This window comes from Cetorhinus maximus, chromosome 1 (genome assembly GCF_964194155.1).
Source record: "Cetorhinus maximus chromosome 1, sCetMax3.hap1.1, whole genome shotgun sequence".
Taxonomy (NCBI): domain Eukaryota; kingdom Metazoa; phylum Chordata; class Chondrichthyes; order Lamniformes; family Cetorhinidae; genus Cetorhinus; species Cetorhinus maximus.
This window is the reverse complement of record NC_135879.1, coordinates 245,257,359-245,275,971: the sequence shown is the minus strand read 5'-3', so window position 1 is coordinate 245,275,971 and position 18,613 is coordinate 245,257,359. Positions and strand designations below refer to the sequence as shown.

General features: G+C 48.0%; 1 protein-coding gene across 10 annotated transcripts in view; it reads left to right on the top strand.

The window, feature by feature from the left end:
• LOC144688523 (tetratricopeptide repeat protein 31-like) overlaps positions 1-18,241 on the top strand; it is a 75,456-nt gene extending 57,215 nt beyond the window's left edge. For 9 of the 10 annotated variants that reach the window (XM_078555279.1, XM_078555242.1, XM_078555287.1 and 6 more), the window contains 6 exons: positions 2,627-2,705; positions 5,927-6,062; positions 8,679-8,753; positions 9,693-9,795; positions 11,745-11,851; positions 12,102-12,471. In XM_078555279.1, coding sequence (XP_078411405.1) covers positions 2,627-2,705; positions 5,927-6,062; positions 8,679-8,753; positions 9,693-9,795; positions 11,745-11,851; positions 12,102-12,234 — 633 coding nt within the window. In that variant the 3' untranslated portion in view covers positions 12,235-12,471. Of the gene's footprint in view, positions 1-2,626; positions 2,706-5,926; positions 6,063-8,678; positions 8,754-9,692; positions 9,796-11,744; positions 11,852-12,101; positions 12,472-17,163 lie in introns of those variants that run through there. The other variant, XM_078555227.1, reaches the window with a different exon arrangement.
• Positions 18,242-18,613: the final 372 nt, after the last annotated feature.

Sequence of the window (18,613 nt, the reverse complement as noted above, 5' to 3'; positions counted from 1 at the left end):
ACTCAGCGGTCATCCATCCCTCTGGGAGGGATGAGGAGGGTAATAAATAGAGGAACCACAGCACTGTCCTTCAGTGTCTTCTGAATCTGTTGCAAAGATAAATGAATTTGTTTTTGTCAAACCCTGCTGTTACAAGGCAAATGGAACAAGCACTTTCCATACAGGGAGGTCTTCTAAACAGCAGTGAGACCGATGATAACAGTTCTGGAAATACTCAGTAGGCCTGTTAGCATCTGTGGAGAGAGAAAAACGGTCAGTGTTTCAGGCCAATGAACTTTCATCAAAGAAACCAAAATTTCCGTTCGTCCTCTGGGGAAAGGGTCATCGACTTGGAACGCTAACCCGGTTTCTCTCTCTGCAGATGCTGCCAGACCTGCTGAACATTTCCAGCACTTTCTGTTTGTATTTCAGATTTCCAGCAGCTGACACATTTTACTTTTGCAGTTGAATGAATCTGATGAATTCTGGTTTTATGGGATAAATGTTTACTAGACTGCTGGGAGAACTGAGGCATGGACTTGATGGAGTCGAATGGCTTCCTGTGCCATAAATAACTTTAACCCTGTGACTTTAACTCCATGATAACCTTCAAAAAAAATGGTGTTTCTCATCCACCTGAATCATGGAATGGTTAAGCGCAGAAGGAGGCCACTCCACCCATCTCATCCATGCTGCCTCTCTGCAAGAGCAGCTCCTAGTACCACTCCCCCCACCTCCCGCCCCTCCTCACAACCTCTTTTCCCCATATCCCTGCAAGTTTCTTTTCTTGAGATAACTGCCCAGTTCCCTTTCTAATACCCCGATTGAATCTTGCCTCTACCACACTCAGCTAGTGCATTTCACATCTGAACCACGCGCTGTGTGCAATTGTTATTTCCCAGGTCACCGTTGCTTCTTTTGCCTGTCACAAATCACCCTCTGGTTCTAGATCCTTCCGCCAGTGGGAACAGTTCTTCATATCTACTGTGTTCAGTCCTGTCGTGATTTTGAACACCTCTATCAAATCTCCTCTTAATCTTCTCCAAGGAGAACAATCCCAGCTTCTCCAATTAACCTATGTAAATGGAGTTCCCTGGCACATTCTTGTGAATCTTTTCTGCACTCTTTCTAATGCCTTCATATACTTCCTAAAGTGTGGTGCCCGGAACTGGATGAAATACTCCATTTGAGGCCAAACCAGTGCTTTATACAAGTTTAACATAGCTTCCTTGCTTTTACACTATGTGCCCCTATTAACAATGCCTAAGATACTGTATGCTTTATTAACTGTGCTCTCAACCTGTCCTGCCACCTTCAATGACACATGGACATAGAAACACAGGTCCCTTTGCTCCCGCACCCCTTTATAATTGTACCCTTTAGTTTATGTTGCCTCTCCTCATTTTTCCTACCAAAATGTATAAATGTATACACTTTGCTGCATTAAATTTCATGTGCCACATATCTGCCAATTCCACCAACCTATCTGTGTCCTATCACTATCCTCCGCAATATTTACAAGTTTTGTATTATCTATAACTTTTGTAATTGTGCCCAATGTACCAAGATCTAGTTCATATGTTAAGAACAGCAGTGGTCCTGACATTGACCCTCGATAATGCCACTATAAACCTTTCTCCAGTCGAAAAGAACAACTATCCACCACTACTCGCTGTTTCCTGTCACTCAGCCAATTTTGTATCTCTGCTGCTTCAGTCCTTTTGTTCCATGGGTCCTACCTGTGCTGAGAAGCCTCTCATGTGGCATTTTATCAGACACCTTTTCGAAGTCCACATACACTACATCAACCGCATTACCCATGTCAACCTTTTATCTCATCAGCCAACTCTATGAACAAGTTAGTTCAGCACGATTTGCCCTTAACAAATCTGTGCTGGCTTTCCTTAATTAATCCATATTTGTCCTGTTAATTTTTGTCCTGGGTTATTATTTCTAGAAGCTTCCCCACCGCCGAGATTAAATTGACTGGGCTGTATTTGCTGGGTGTACCCTCGCACTCCTTTTTGAACAAGGGTGTAAAATTTTAAATTCTCTGGTCCTCTGGCACCGCCCTGTATCTAAGGAGAATCGGAAGATCATGGCCGGTGTCTCCACAATTTCCACCCTTGCCTCAGTATCCTTGGATACATCTTATCCGGCCCTGGTATCTTAGCAATTTTAAGAATAACCAGCCTGTCTTAATATCTCCTCCTTAGCAATGATTAGCCTTGTTTGATAGACAGCCCCTCCTGACAATGCAGCACTTTCTGAATACTGCGCTGGAGTGTCAGCCTGGATTTTTTTTTTGCCAGAGTCTCTTGGAGTGGGATTTGAAGCCATGTTTCCTCACCCAGAGTGAAAGCCCAACTACCTGAGCTAAATGCAAGCATAATCCCAACCTGTATTGATAAAGCACCTTGAAATGCCTGTGCTCCACTCGTTATGTATTGAAGTGGTGTTTATGTAGGCTGGTGTTATCTTGGAGCTGTTTGTAGGTGGTAGACACGTTGCACTCACTTATCCCCCCTGAGCCAACTGAGGGGGATAATTGAGTGCAAGTGAGGGGGGCTGTTCTTTAAGCTGCGACTCCTGACCCCTCTCCCTTCCTATTTAATATTGAAACCTGTTGTGGTTTTTGAATTTGCAGGAGCGAGGTTTTACTCAGCAACAATGTGAAGAGATTCTAAGTAAATATGGAAGCTTAGAACAAGTGCTATTGTCTTCAGGTGAGAACCTTGCTTGTTATGTTACCTGTCTGTCTGGCTGATCCCTCTTGTCTGTCAGTAGCAACAGCTTGTACTTACATAGCACCTTTAGCATAAAATGCCCCAAGGCACTTCACAGGTGTGCTTTCAAATAAGGTAGGCCTTAAGCAGTGTCCTAAAGGTGGTGAGTGAGGTAAAGGGCATTAGGGAGGAAATTCCAGAGCTTAGGATCTGGGTCGTTGAACGCACTAAGTAATTAAAATCAGGATGCTCAAGGGCTCAGAATTGGAGGGAGTGAGGCCAGGCAGGGATTTAAAAGGAGGATGGTGATTTTAAAATCGAAGCTTAACCAGGAGCCAATGTAGAGCACTGAGCACTAGGGCGTGATGGGTGAATGCCCCATTGTGAGAGTAAGAGTATGGGTAACCAACCTGGAGTGAGTTGGAATATTCAACTCCAGAGGTACGGCTGAAGGTTGTGTGGGTCCTGATGGACTTCACCCTAAGGTTCTTGGCTAGTGAAATAGCTGATGCAGGCAAAATACTGCGGATGCTGGAAATCTGAAACAAAAATAAAAAGTGCTGGAAAATCTCACCAGGTCTGACAGCATCTGTGTGGAGAGAAAGACAGTTAACATTTCGAGTCCGTATGACTCTTCAGAACTAAAGAGAAGCAAAAATATGGTGAAATATATCCTGTATAAGGGGTGGGGTGGGACAGGTGGAGCTGGATAGAAGGCCAGCGATAGGTGGAGGCAAAGGAGATATTGCTAAAGATGTCATAGACAAATGGTCGAAGGGGTATTGATGGTGGTGATACTGACTAAAGGAGGTGCTAATGGTGACATTAAGAGTAGAAAGCAGCATGAGCAAGTGACAGATGGTCCTAGTGGGGGGAAAAAAACATCGAAATAGGCTGAAAGGTGGGGATAAAACAATGAATAAAAATGGAAATAAATTTTTTTTAAAAATAATAAAAATAGGTGGGAAAAAATATAAATATAAGAATTAAAAGGTAAAAATGAATATTTGAAAAAAAAGGGGATCAGAAAGGGGTGGGGATGGAGGAGAGAGTTCATGGTCTGAAGTTGTTGAACTCAATGTTAAGTCCAGAAGGCTGTAAAGTGCCCAGTTGGAAGATGAGGTGCTGTTCCTCCAATTTGCATTTAGCTTCGCTGAAATGGCAAACGACAGGGAGGTCTGGGTCATGCTTGCGGACAGACCGAAGGTGTTCTGCAAAGCGGTCACCCAGTCTGCGTTTGGTCTCTCCAATGTAGAGGAGACCGCATTAGGAGCAGCGAATACAGTAGACCAAATTGAGCAAGTGAAACGCTGCTTCAATTGAAAGCAGTGTTTGGGCCCTTGGACAGTGAGGAGGGGGGAAGTAAAGGGGCACGTGTTGCACCTTCTGCGATTGCATGCGAAGGTGCTGTGGGAGGGGGTTGAAGTGCTGGGGGTGATGGAGGAGTGGACCAGGGTGTACCGGAGAGAACGATCCCTGCGGAATGCCGCCGGGGGGGTGAAGGGAAGATGTGTTTGGTGGTGGCATCATGCTGGAGTTGGCGGAAATGGCGGAGGATGATCCTTTGAATTCGGAGGCTGGTGGGGTGATAAGTGAGGACAAGGGGGACCCTATCATGGTTCTGGGAGGGAGAGGAAGGTGTGAGGGCAGAGGCGCGGGAGATGGGTCGGACACGGTTGAGGGTCCTGTCGACCACCGTGGGTGGGAAACTTTGGTTAAGGAAGAAGGAGGACATGTCAGAAGCACTATTGTGGAAAGTGGCATTATTATAACGAATGCGACAGAGGTGAAGGAACTGAGAGAATGGGATGGAGTCCTTACAGGAAGCGGGGTGTGAGGATCTGTAGTCGAGGTAGCTGTGGGAGTCGGTAGGCTTGTAGTGAATATTGGTGGACAGTCTATCACCAGACATTGAGACAGAGAGGTCAAGGAAGGGAAGGGAAGTGTCAGAGGTCGACCATGTGAAAGTGATGGAGGGGTGGAAATTGAAGCAAAATTAATAAATTTTTCCAGGTCCAGACGAGAGCATGAAGCAGCACCGAAACAGGCATTGATGTACCAGAGAAAGAATTGTGGGAGGGGGCCTGAGTAGGACTGGAGCAAGGGATGTTCCACATACCCCATAAAGAGACAGGCATAACTGGGGACTGAGCTCCCTTGCCATACTTTTTGTTTTTATTTAAAAGACTATTTCCTTAAATTTAGACCCTGCTCTGCCCACTGAAGTATCGCTGTTTACAACCCCGCTCTGCTCAGAGTTGGAAACATATCGCTGTTCCTTCACAGTCGCTGGGTCAAAATCCTGGAACTCCCTCCCTAACAGCACTGTGGGTGTACCTACACCACATGGACTCAGTGGTTCAAAAAGGCAGCTCACCGCCACCTTCTCAAGGACAACTAGGGATGGGCAATAAATGCTGGCCCAGCCAGCGAAGCCCATGTTCCATGGATGAATAAAAAAAAACAAAGGTTGGACAGACTAGGCTTGTATCTGCTGGAGTTTAGAAGAGTAAGAGGTGACTCGATTGAAACATGTAAAATCCTGAGGGGTCTTGACAGGGTGGATGTGGAGAGGATGTTTCCTCTTATGGAACAATCTAGAACTAGGGGCCACTGTTTAAAAATAAGGGGTCGCCCATTTAATACAGGGATAGGGTGAATTTTTTTCACTGAGTGTTGTGAGTGTTTGGAACTGTCTTCCTGAAAAGGTGGTGGAAGCAGAGTCTTTGAATATTTTTAAGGCAAAGCTAGATAGATTCTTGGTAAGCAAGGGGGTGAAAGGTTATCGACTGTAGATGGGTGGGATGCAGATTTCAGGTTACCATCAGATCAGCCGTGATATTAAATGGCGGAGCAGGCTCGAGGGGCTGAATGGCCTACTCCTCCTCGTTCGTATGTTTTAAATGTTGGGCTGCTTCTAGCTATCTCAGTTGATATATGAGGGGTGGAGACTTGGCAAAGCTGTTGGGAATCGCAGCGGGCTAGGAGGAGGGAAGGTTGGGAGCATGGACTAAGTGAAAGTCTATTGGTGAGTTTGAGTCCGCTCACAGCCTCACCATTGGAAGTTAATGTAAGTGTACCATGCAAAGGAGGCCACTCGGCCCATCATATCCCTTTGACCCCGTAAGTTGTCTTTGAACATTAATTGTTGAACCTCCTTCAGCATCCCTGAACCGTTTAATTTTGTTCACTGCCTCTACTCTCTTCCACTTTTATTTCAGCTCCTAAACCCCGAAACAGCCATATTAACACAAGCATATATGTATCGGATGAAGACGATAAGGACTTTGTACGTGTGAAAAAATCCAAAAATAAACCTGCCTCACTGTTAGTGCAGCCACAGCTGCAGCAGCCAAGGTAAGTGCAGCATCTGTTTAGAGCGACAGCCTTTATAGTCATTTGGGCAAGGGTATTGAGGGTTACTGAACCAAGGCAGATATCTTGACTTAAGATACACATCAGCAATGATCTAATTGAATGGCACAACAGGCATGAGGGGCTGAATGGCTTCCTGTTGTTCCCCTGTACCCAGTCACAGTTTAATCATCATAGAAAGTATTTGTAACTCTCTTTTGCAGAACATAAGCCAAGTGATGCAGTTATAGATGCACAGGAGGGAGACCATGCAGCCTGTCATGCCTGCTATCTATCCTCCTCAGTTTACCACTGCGCCCCCATCTCAGTGGGTATGTTACTGGACTTAGCAATCTAGAGGCCCAAACTAATGCTCTGGGGACATGGGTTCAAATCCCACCGTGGCAGCTGGTGGAATTTAAATTCAATGAATAAAATATGGAATTGAAAAGCTAGTCTCAGGAACGGCGACCATGAAACTATCACCAATCGTCATGAAAACCCATCCGGCTCACTCATGTAAAATAAAAATAGAAAATGCTGGAAAAACTCATCAGGCCTGACAGCATCCATGGAGAGAGAAACACAGTTAATGTTTCGAGCCTGTCTGACCCTGCTTCAGAGCGGGTTCGCTAAGGTCCTTGTGGAAAGGAAACCTGCCGCCCTTACCTGGTCTGGTCTACACGTGACTTCAGACCCACAGCAGTGTGGTTGGCTCCTAACAAACCACTCAGTTCAAGGACAATCAGGGTGGTGCAACAAATGCTGGCCTTGCCAGCGCCGCCCACATCCCGTGAAAGAATAAAGAAAAAAACTCGAACCCTATTACCCTGCCTTTTCCCCGTTTCCCACAATATTTGTCTTCCAAGTCTTAAATGCTTTAACTGTTAAGGAAGTCAAAAAATAAACTGTTCCCATTAGCTGATGATACAAGGACTAGGGGACACAGATTTAAGGTTTTGGGTGAGAGATGTGGGGGAATGTGAGGACGAACATTTTTATACAGTGAGCGGTAATGACCTGGAACACACTGTCCATCAGGTTGGTGGAAACAGAGTTGATTAATGATTTCAAAAGGAAATTGGATGAGCAATTGAAGGGAATTAACTGGCAGTGCTACAGGGACCAAACAGGAGAGTGGAACCTGGACAATATCCAGGCTTGGGCTCATTAGCGGCAAGTAACATTCACGCCACAGAAGTGCCAGGCAATGACCATCTCCAACAAGAGAGAATCTTAACTATTGCCCCTTGACATTCAATGATATTACCATTGTTGAATCTCCCATCATCAACATCCTGATGGTTACCATTGACCAGAAACTGAACTGGACTAGCCATATAAATACCGTGGCTACAAGAGCAGGTCAGAGGCTAGGAATCGTGCGACGAGTAACTCACCTACTGACACCCCCCCCAAAGCCTGTCCACCATCTACAAGGTACAAGGCGTGTGATGGAATAATCTCCACTTGCTAAGATGAGTGCAGCTCCAACAACACTCAAGAAACTTGGTACCTTCTTCCGCTTCATCTTTTCCCCCTTGTGGGAATGTACCTCGACTGTACCCAAACTACCTCCTCTTTAAAGGTAGCCCATTGTTCCATTACAGTTTGGCCTGCTACTCACTAATTCCAATTTACCTGGGCCAGATCTGTTCTCCCCCCATTCATTATTTTTACTCTTGATTTCGCCTTGTCCCTTTCCAGAACCAATCTAGACCTTACGATGCAATGATCACTGTCCCCTAAATGTTCCCCTACTGACACTTGATCCACTTGGCCCACCTCATTGCTGAGAACCAAATGCAGCAATGCCTCCTTCCTCTGGCCTGGAAACATACTGATGTAGAAAATTCTACCTTCCTCCTCTTCCTCTTCCTCCTGTCGGCCCTTACATTATTACTATTCCAATCTATATTATGATAATTAAAGTACCCCATTATATATATCTTTCCCACTATTGGTGGCCTATAGCATGCACCCAGCAGTATAATGGCACCTGTATAGCTTCTTAACTCGAACAAAATAGATTCTGTCCTTTGTCACTCTCTAGCACTGTAATATTCTCCTAAATCATTACTGCCAGCACTCCTCTTTCCTTCCTTATTTTCCCTGAATACCTTGTTATCCTGGAATAGTTAGTACCCAGTGCTGCTCTTTTTTGAGCCAGGTCTCTGTTATAGTCACAGGATCATGTTTTCACCTGGCTACCTGTGCGTGTAGTTCACCAACCTTACCTACCACACTCCATTCGTTCATATACATGTACTGGACATCTAATTTAGAACTTAGTGCATTCCCTATTACTCTGACCAGACGTAACATCTTAGTATTTTTTATTCTAGTGCTATCTGCCTTGCCCAATCCTTTGTGCACCTTGGGACCCCCTCTGATATTACCTCCTGGTTCCCATCCCTTTGCCCAGCTAGTTTCAACACTTCCCAATCGCATAAGGATATTGGTCATGGCCCAGTTCTGTATATTCATATTTTTAATCTCTCTCTGCCTGTGTTGTCTATGTTAAATATGTTTGATCTCTCTTTCCTTTTGTGTTGTTACACTCTGGTTCAGGTTTCTTTGTGTTCAAATTGTAATGTCGGAAGTCTTGTGTTTTTTTAGGGAATTGTTTCCGATCTGGATTGGGAACGTAACCACTCGAATTACTGAAGAAGCATTGCGCACAAAGTTTGAAACGTGAGTCACTTAATTAGATGTTGGAGGCAGCGGATTGCGGAGGGCACTGGGGTTAGGGATAGGGCTTTATCTTGCAGCGGGTTTGAAAAAGTGTTAGTGCCGCAACTGGGTCTGTAAATCTGCTCCCTGCGCGATTATAAGATCACCCCTACAATCCTGTCTGTGGGCTAGAGGAGGGGGCTTTGTTCCCGATTCCAGCTCAGCAGGCCGAATCGGTGCCCTACTTCGGGAACGATCTCTCCAGAATCATTCAGGGACTGCTTGCCTGCTGGGTGAAGCGGCATCACGGAGCCCACAGACCTGGCCTCGAGAGTCGGTGTTTAAGGGGGCGGACTCGGTAGTTTGGGGAAAGAGTCGCTCTTGGCTGGCCTTCCTACTTTAACAATGGTTGTAAAGTATCCTGACTAGCATGTGGCCGGAAGGAGTTAAGCGAGAGGATCCTGGCGTCCCAGATGATCCGATGGATTCCTGAGTTTGAACCTTGGTAGCGGCACCAGCACTGGCTTGACATTAAGATAAAAGCAAAAAACTGCGGATGCTGGAAATCCAAAACCAAAACAAAAACACCTGGAGAAACTCAGCAGGTCTGGCAGCATCTGCGGAGAAGGACACAGTTAACGTTTCGAGTCCGAATGACCCTTCAACAGAACTAAGGAAAAATAGAAGATCGAAACTTTAACTGTGCTCCTCTCCGCAGATGCTGCCAGACCTGCTGAGTTTTTCCAGGTATTTCTGTTTTTGTTCTGGCTTGACATTATGTCCTTTACTGTTCCAAGCCGCTTCTCCCTGCAGAAGAGGTGTAGAGCTGCCTCCTCCCACTCTTCCCCTCTCCAAGGAGTCACGTTTATAGGCCTGGGCAGGGAGTGACCAACTCCTTTGTTCAATTTATTGGAACTGTAGCCCGAGTTTGCTGAAAGTTGCTTTGTGTTGCCACTGCAGTGTTGGAATCATACACAGCATCCGAATGCTTCAAGATCGCTTTTGTGCCTTCATTAACTTCACGACCAAACAGGGAGCGGAGCGTGCCATTGCGGAGTTACAGGTAACGGAGCATGCAGACTGTTTCTGGCAGGTACACGGTGAGGACTGTCCTCCTGCTGTGCTTTCCTGAGTAAAATGTTTTTGATATAAAACTCCGAGGTGGAGTTGGCATTACTTGCCAAGGCTCTGAGCAGTGAAAAAAAATGTTTGTCACGAAGAAGCAGTGTGTTCACCCCTCTGGAGTAACATGGAATATCCTCACCACCAGTGGGAGCTCCAGCGACAGAGAATGTAGAGGACGAGTCAAGGCCTGAGTGAAGGCTCTGGCTGACCACAAGCACCAGACAAGACATCTTCAATGAGTGGCAGTCCTGGGTCTTTGCTGTGAGCTGTACTGTACCTTACTCACGGTGAATGTTCCTACTCCGGCTCTAGTTCTCGTCTTTCTGTTCCGGATTGCGTGAATACAGGAGATTCAAGCCCGTGGATCAGTCAGCAGGGTCACTAATTTCGCTTTTTTCCCGCTCTGCCCGGGGTTGCAGTGATTTATGGGACAGCTCTATACGGAGGAGAATTCAATTTTACTGGGACGGCAGGCAAGAGGGGTCGGCGGGAGGGCGGGGGAGGGGTCGGCGGGAGACGGGAGGGCAGGGGAGGGGTCGGCGGGAGACGGGAGGGCGGGGGAGGGGTAGGCGGGAGACGGGAGGGCGGGGGAGGGGTCGGCAGGAGGGTGGGGGAGGGGTCGGCGGGAGACGGGAGGGCGGGGGAGGGGTAGGCGGGAGACGGGAGGGCGGGGGAGGGGTCGGCGGGAGTCGGGAGGGCGGGGGAGGGGTCGGCAGGAGGGTGGGGGAGGGGTCGGCGGGAGGGCGGGGGAGGGGGCAACGGGAGGGCGGGAGAGGGGGCGGCGGGAGGGCGGGGGAGGGGGCGGCGGGAGGGCGGGGGAGGTGTCGGCGGGAGGGCAGGGGAGGTGTCGGCGGGAGGGCGGGGGAGGGGTCGACGGGAGGGGTCGGCGGGAGGGCGGGTGAGGGGTCGGCGGGAGGGCGGGGAGGGGTCGACGGGAGGGCGGGGGAGGGGATGGCGGGGTATTGGAGGGGAGGGGGAGGGAATGGCAGCGGGAGGGAATGGCGGGGTATTGGAGGGCAGGAGGAGGGGGTGGCGGGGTACTGGAGGGCAGCGGGAGGGAATGGCGGGGTACTGGAGGGTGTGGGAGAGGGTGTTGGGGGATTGGAACGTGGAGGGAGGGGATGGTGTTGGTGTTGGGAACTGGAGGAGTCGGCCATTTAACCCCTGTTGTCTGTTCTGTCATTCAATGAGATCATGGGCTGACCTGTGAACTAAGTCCATTTTTTTTAGTTTAAAAGCAGAGTTGAGGGCAGGTACAGGGGTTAGTCAGGAACTGGAGGATGGGGACTTGCACTGGCAGACTGGGGAGGGTGAGTGTCTCTGGATATCAGACAGCAGCTGGACACAGGTAGGATGGAGAGCAAGATGCAGTAAGAGGTCAGAATGTCAGAGGAAGGCAGGAGAAAGGGGAGGGCACGACCCTGAACTTTGACAGAATTAAAACTTGCGTTGGACTGCGGTTTGATTTTAAGTCACAGAAAGTACATGAGGAGCAGAGTGTGCGGCAGGATAAGGGACAATAGTGATGGTCGCTATCAGGGGTTAGAGAGCAAAAGGGGACAAGAGATGAATCGGCAAGAGGAGCCCCCCCCAGACGTGGAAACACTTTCAAGGATTGGAGTTCAGAGATATCGAGGGAAAAAGAAGCATTTGTCCTTAGAGAGGAATCATTCAGCAGTGAGTCCAAGAGTCAGGAGCTGGAGGATGGAGCCGTCAGCAGTGGAGAATAAGGAATTGCGCTGGAGATCAGAGGAGATAGTGAGGACACGAGCGTCGGTAGACGGAGACGAGGCAGCTAGCAGAACTAGCGAGAAATGCCGTTTGAAATTTGCTCGGTGCCGTGCCTGAGTTTGCTGCCCCGCTGATTGCTCTCCCTCCTTTCCACAGGGCACCGAACTTGAAGGAACCAAGCTGGTGATTCGCCATCCTGACAATAATTATAAAAACCTTGGGGCAGCCAAGACGGCTGCTCCAGCCGTTAAACCTTCACTTGTGTAAGTAGCGCTTGTGTAGTACTGTGCCCTCTGCTGCTGCCAACACTTCCCAGCCAGGGGCACACGGGATCTGACGCCCACTGTAGATTCACTAGCAACACCGCTGACCCCCCACACACATCTATTGCAATTTGTTCAAACCCCCCCCCACCCACCCACCTGCCCCTCCATTCCTGCCCCCCCCATTCCCACCCGTCCCCCCGCCCCCCCCCCCGGCGACTAACTGATCTCTCACTCACACCTCCAACAGGGAGAAGGTGAAAATCCCACCCACCATAGAGTGCCATTTCTGGAGGAACATCGGCTGTGTCTACGGAGACAAGTGTCGCTTCCGGCACATTCCACAGCACAAAGGCGTGGACAGCAAGGTCTCTCAGAACTAAACGTCGACCAGGCGCACGTACCTTTTATTTATATTTCAAAAAAAGGACCCCCCCCCCATCCCCCACCCCCGGCCAATGAGGCGGCGCCCGATAACGGACTGCGATAACTAACGGATCAGTGAACAGAACGAGTGATGTACAATAGAGGATGTTTTGCCGTCGCCTGGACTGCGACGGAGACGTTTTTGCAATCATGTCTACGAGAGGCGAGCAAGAACACTTTTGAGTTGGAAAACGAACTTTTTTTTAAAGAGTCTTTCCGCTGAACGTGGAGGAGAAGCAGGAGTTACGAGGAGGGGTTCCACGTGTGAAGGAGCAGGGGTTTCCAGTGCTGTTTGTACAAAGAGTGATTGAACATTCCCGAGACGCACGGGCCAGAGGTTTAGGACTGCAATACGGCAGTCGTCACTTCAGTGGATCTCTGGAGCGTAAGCATGAATCTGGGGCAGGCATTGCAAGTCCCCCCCCCACCACCCCCTGCCTCTGGGATTGAATGGTGCAGCCTGGCAGCCCATGCTTACTGACCTCGGTCTCGTGGTTAGAGGATTTGGGTAGGTGGGGAGGGAGAGGTCACTCGTCACCTGCCCTCCTGCTGTGGGAGGTCCTGACTGGGATTTGGTGCTCGTCCTTCCCTGACAGAAGGAAACCAGGTCATGGAATGCTATTTGGAGGCAGAGCTAATCCCAGCTTCCCTACAGCATGTGGGAAGGGCTTTGCATTTTAATATTCCCACTCCTGTGGGGAGTGTTCCTGGCTTGGTTAAAAGCCCAAAATCAGGAATGAGCTGTTGGGGAGGATGGAATCATACTGTTCCTGGAAATGTCACCCTCAAGCATGGATACTGTCGTGATGGTCACCCTCTTGCAGAACGGAGTGAGCTCTGTGAATTCAATGCCCTCTCAAACCTCCTCTCCACACTGCCTTGGTGTGCCTTGGGCTTTTAAGTTGAAGGTTGTTCTCGGAGCTGTTTGCTGTGGCTTGCTCCTGGAGACAATTTCCACACCGCGATCCCACCTTGGTTCAACGCTGCCTCAACTCCTGGTCTTCGTGTTGCCGTACCTGCAGTTGTGCCGATTGATTCCATAAACCATGTCTACAAATGTGTTTAAGGGTTGGGGGGCGGGGAGGTGGGAGGGGGTTTGTTCTGAACCTGCTCTCTGCTCCCTGTTGTGCCATATTGGAGGCAGTGCACTCTGATGAATGTTAAAATGTTGCACCCTGTAATAAATTAGCTGATTTTACCTTTTATAAAATGCACAATGCCTTTATTTATATATATATATATATATATATATTATATATATATATATATATATATATATATATATAAAAAAATCAAGTTTCTATAACCGGATATGAAATGATTGGAGGAAAATGAGCAGTGCCAGAGACTGCAAATATATGTCCAGATAAAATCCCACTCAGACTCTTGTATACTTCGTCTCTTCCTTTACCAGCCTTGGCTCCTGACACGCACCTCAATACAGCACGGAGAGCCACACAGCACGCTGACACATTGGCTATTGGTTATCCTGAGAATTGTGTCTCTCCTACAAGTCGGCACCAGTTCACTTTAGACTTGATGGATACACATGGTTTGTTCTGATTAGTGAGGGTGTTTCTAAAGATCGGCTCGTTAAACTAGCGAGCAAAAGTTTTTTTTTTTAAACTTGCTGGCTCACATGGCTTCACCTGGTTGGTGAGGAGGTTTCTAAAGACTCTGTTGATGAGAAACTTTCTTCTATTTCCAACTGATTTTCAAGTTATCCTGTATTGTTTCAGCCTGTCAGACCCAACTCTGTTGCCAGCCTTCTCCCTACAACCATTCCTGGCCAGTGGGGAAAACGTCACAGTGTATTCCTCCTCCTCAAACCTCGGCATGTGGAAAGGGGATTGATTGAGTGCTCATGTAATAATGTCTCCAGCTGAGGTGGAGCAAGTTGGAGAACAGGTTGGTCTCAGATTGTGCATCCGGTGGCAGGAAGATGGTCAGTCCATGCAGTGCTTGTGGTGGGGTAGGAGATGGTCAGTCCATGCAGTGCTTGTGGTGGGGGGGGAGATGGTCAGTCCATGCAGTGCTTGTGGTGGGGGGGGAGATGGTCAGTCCATGCAGTGCTTGTGGTGGGGGGGAGATGGTCAGTCCATGCAGTGCTTGTGGTGGGGGGGGAGATGGTCAGTCCATGCAGTGCTTGTGGTGGGGGGGAGATGGTCAGTCCATGCAGTGCTTGTGGTGGGGGGGAGATGGTCAGTCCATGCAGTGCTTGTGGTGGGGGGGAGATGGTCAGTCCATGCAGTGCTTGTGGTGGGGGGGGAGATGGTCAGTCCATGCAGTGCTTGTGGTGGGGTAGGAGATGGTCAGTCCATGCAGGGCTTGTGGTGGGGTAGGAGATGGTCAATCCATGCAGGGCTTGTGGTGGGGAGGAGATGGTCAGTCCATGCAGTGCTTGTGGTGGGGAGGAGATGGTCAGTCCATGCAGTGCCTGTGGTGGGGAGATGGTCAGTCCATGCAGTGCCTGTGGTGGGGAGATGGTCAGTCCATGCAGTGCCTGTGGTGGGGAGATGGTCAGTCCATGCAGTGCTTGTGGTGGGGTAGGAGATGGTCAGTCCACGCAGTGTTTGCATTGGGTGTGATAAGGAACATAACAAATAGAAGCAGGAGTAGCCCATTTGGCCTTTCAAGCTTGCTCTGCCATTCAAACAGATCATGGCTTATTGTCTACCCCTTACCCCATTCTTCCCACTACTCTCAAATCCTTGGTGCCATTGGTATCCAGAAATCTATTGCTTTCTGTCTTGAACATGCCCAACGACTGACCTTCCACAGCCCTCTGGGGTAGAGAATCCCAAAGATTTACCACACTGAGTGAAAAAATTCCTCCTCCTTACAATCTTTGGGGGCGATGGTGGTATGGTAATGTAGTGGTAACGTCACTGGACTAGTAATCCAGTGGCCTAGTAACCCAGGCTAATCCTCCAATTAATAACATTTGGAATTGAAAGCTAGCCTCAGTAATGGTGAAACATTGTTGTAAAAACCCATCTGGTTCACTAATGTCCTTTAGGGAAGGAAATCTGCTGTCCTTACAAGGTCTGGCCTACATGTGACTCCAGACCCACAGCAATGTGGTTGACCCTTAACTGTCCTCTGAAATGGCCTAGCAAGCCACTCAGTTCAAGGGCAATTAGGGATGGGCAATAAATGCTGGCCTTGGCAGTGACACCCACATCCCATGAAAGAATTTTTTAAAAATAGCCTGCCCCTTATTCTGACACTGACCCCTGGTTCTAAGAGTTTAGCCAGCCAGGGGATACATTTACCCTGTCAAACACTAAGAGTTTTGTAAGCTTCAGTGAAATCACTTCTCATTCTCTGAAATTGTTGCACTATCTCCTCAATCTTTCCTCATAAGACAATCCCACCATCTCAGGAATCAGACTAGTGAATCTCTGTTGCACTCCCTCTATGGCAAGTATATCCTTCCTTCAATAAGTAGACTAAAACTGTACACAATACTCTAGGTGCGGTCTCACCGAGGCTCTATACTATTGCAGCAAGACATCTTTACTCCTGTACTCAAATCCCCTTGCAATGAAGGCCAACATACCACTTGCATACTAGCTTTCAGTGACTAGTGACCAAGAAAGCCCCTTTGGACATCAACACCTTCCAACCTCTCACCGTTTAAGAAATATTTTGCCTTTGTTTTTTCTACCAAAATGAACTTCACACTTGTTCACTTTATATTCCATCTGCTATGCTCTGGCCCAATCACTTAGCTTGTCCAAGTCCGCTTGCGCCCTCCTCACAACTTACATTCCCACCTAGTTTTGTGCCATCATCAAATTTGGAAATATTACATTTGGTCCCCACATCCAAATCATTTTTATAGATTATGAACAGCTGTGGCCCAAACACCGACCCTTGTGGTACCCCACAGCTAACAGCCTGTCATCCTGAGAATGACCCGTTTATTCCTTCTCTGTTTTCTGTCTGTTAGGCATGGAGCAATGGTCAGTCCAAGCAATGTTTCCAAGAGACAGTGGCTTTTGTGGGACTGTACTGTGTCAATCTGAGTCTGACCAGTTGCATGTTGGCCATCTGTCTTCACTTGTGAAGCTACAGTGGGCAGCATGAGTTTCTGACCAGTCCATGTTTTAGACAAGAGCGTGGTCTAAGCTGAAGCGGCACCAACCACTTCCATTGATTCTTGTGTTTGACTTTGGCGAAGTGAGATGGCCCTTCATGAGACCAACTCTCCCTCAGTATGCTCATTAAGAAGTTGCTATGGGATCAGACTATTCCCTATAACAGCTTCCCTGTGCACATTTCAAACCCATCACCACTAGCATCTAGAAGGACAAGGGCAGCAGATAGATGGGAACACCACCACCTGGAAGTTCCCCTCCAAGTCACTCACCATCCTGACTTGGAAATATATCGCCGTTCCTTCACTATCGCTGGTTCAAAATCCTGGAACACTCTTCCTAACAGCACTGTGGGTGTACCTACACCACATGGACTGCAGCGGTTCAAGAATTCAACTCTCCACCACCTTGAAAGCAGTTACAGATGGGCAATAAATGCTGGCCCAGCCAACAAAGCCCATCTCCCGTGAATGAATTAAAAAAAAATTCCATCACAACTCGCCCAGAGGATCGTGCATGTATGTAGGAATGTATATATGTGCTGGCACCCATTTTTTTCCAGCCAAGGCATTCTGAACCAAGGCAATGGTTTGGATGGATGTCCAGTCCACTAGAGGCTTAACCCATGCTGGGTTCATGGAGAAAGACCTTAGCCCCCCCACCGGCCCAAAGGACTGTTGTCCAGGCTGAAGTAGGATCAATAATTGACATGTGCCCCATGTGTCTTCAAGATTTCCTGCCTTGTTTCCCATGGGAAGAGTTCAACCACAACACCACTTTCAGAATGCCTGGAACAGACTCTCCAGCCCGATGATGCTATTCATTGTCATTAATGAAGATATGGAATAGGACAGGTGAGAGCTTCAGGAGGGGTCAATGACCCCAGACCCAAATAAAACCCAATTGTTCCCAGCAGCTTTGAAGGCTGAGTGAGCCATTGAGTGAAAAGTCTTAAAATCAGTAAAGCGAAGTTTCTCTGAATTGTATCGCACTCCACAATATCATCCTCTATGTGCCTCACGAGAGCCGCTTCAGTCTGATGTCAGCTGTGGGTGGCACTCGTGTCTCGGTCAGGAGGTCGCTCGCTCGCTCGCTCAAGCTCTCACTCCAGAGATTTTGAGACAGTTCTAAATCGACATTTCAGTGCAGTACTGGGAGAGTGCTGCACTGCCAGGTTAGGGTTAAACCATGAGATTGTCTTGCCTTTCAGGTGGATGTAAAAGATCCTGTTGCACTATTTCAAAGAAGCCCAGTGTCCTGGCCGATATTTGTCAGTCACTATCAGCGAGAAAGATTATCCAATCATTATCACATTGCTGTTTGTGGGAGCTTGCTGGGCATACATTGGCTACAGTGTTCCCTACATTACATCAGTGATTACACTTCCAAAAAATAGTTTGTTGGCTGTAAAGCGCTTTGAGACTTCTGGAGTCGTGAAAGGTGCTGTGGAAATGGGCTGTGTTTATTTGCGCTGGAACACTATGGGGAGCTCTTCCTGCACGTGCACAGCAACAGTAGGAGATGCTTTCAAGTGCAGCTGGTTTTTTTTATAACTCATTTCATCAGAATCATGTTAGGATTGAATTTTCCGCCAAAATATTCTGTCCATTTGTAATTATTAAAATTCTCATCAGAAATGCATTGGGCTATTGTATTTTTTAATAGGTCCTTTTGCTGATGGTATCAAAAAGACCTTTGAGAAGTGTCAAGCTGGATGGGCTTACTACATCTTGCATTATTGATCAATGTTTACTATTGTCTACAAATTAATGTTTTCTTCAGTCATTGGGCTCTCCCCTGTTCACTTTTTATACTTCTTGCACCTGTGACAAGAGCCTGCATTCACCACAATTGTTCAGTGTTTTGAATAAAAATAGTAAAATATTAAATTTTAAAAATCTTCACTCAGTGCGGGGCTGGAGCCAGTGACAATGACCTGTGCGGCAATCGGGATTTGCTGTCACCCTGCTCCTGCCACAGACCAGAAAGACATCCGGGTCAGTTGTGCAAGCTCCGGTGGCTGCGCTGCTGGCCGAGTGCGGGTGCCCAGCCGTTGCTAACACCTTTCCAGCCCGTGGCAGGAGTAAGCGATAAAAATGCAAGTCTTTCAGTCCTTTCTGATTACTTCCATATTGGTTCTCCTGTACAGGACAAGGTGAGAGGTTGGAGGGAGTGGTGGGTGGAGGCAACCACAGCAAGAATCTACCCTAATGTAGTGAGCATGTTGGACTGC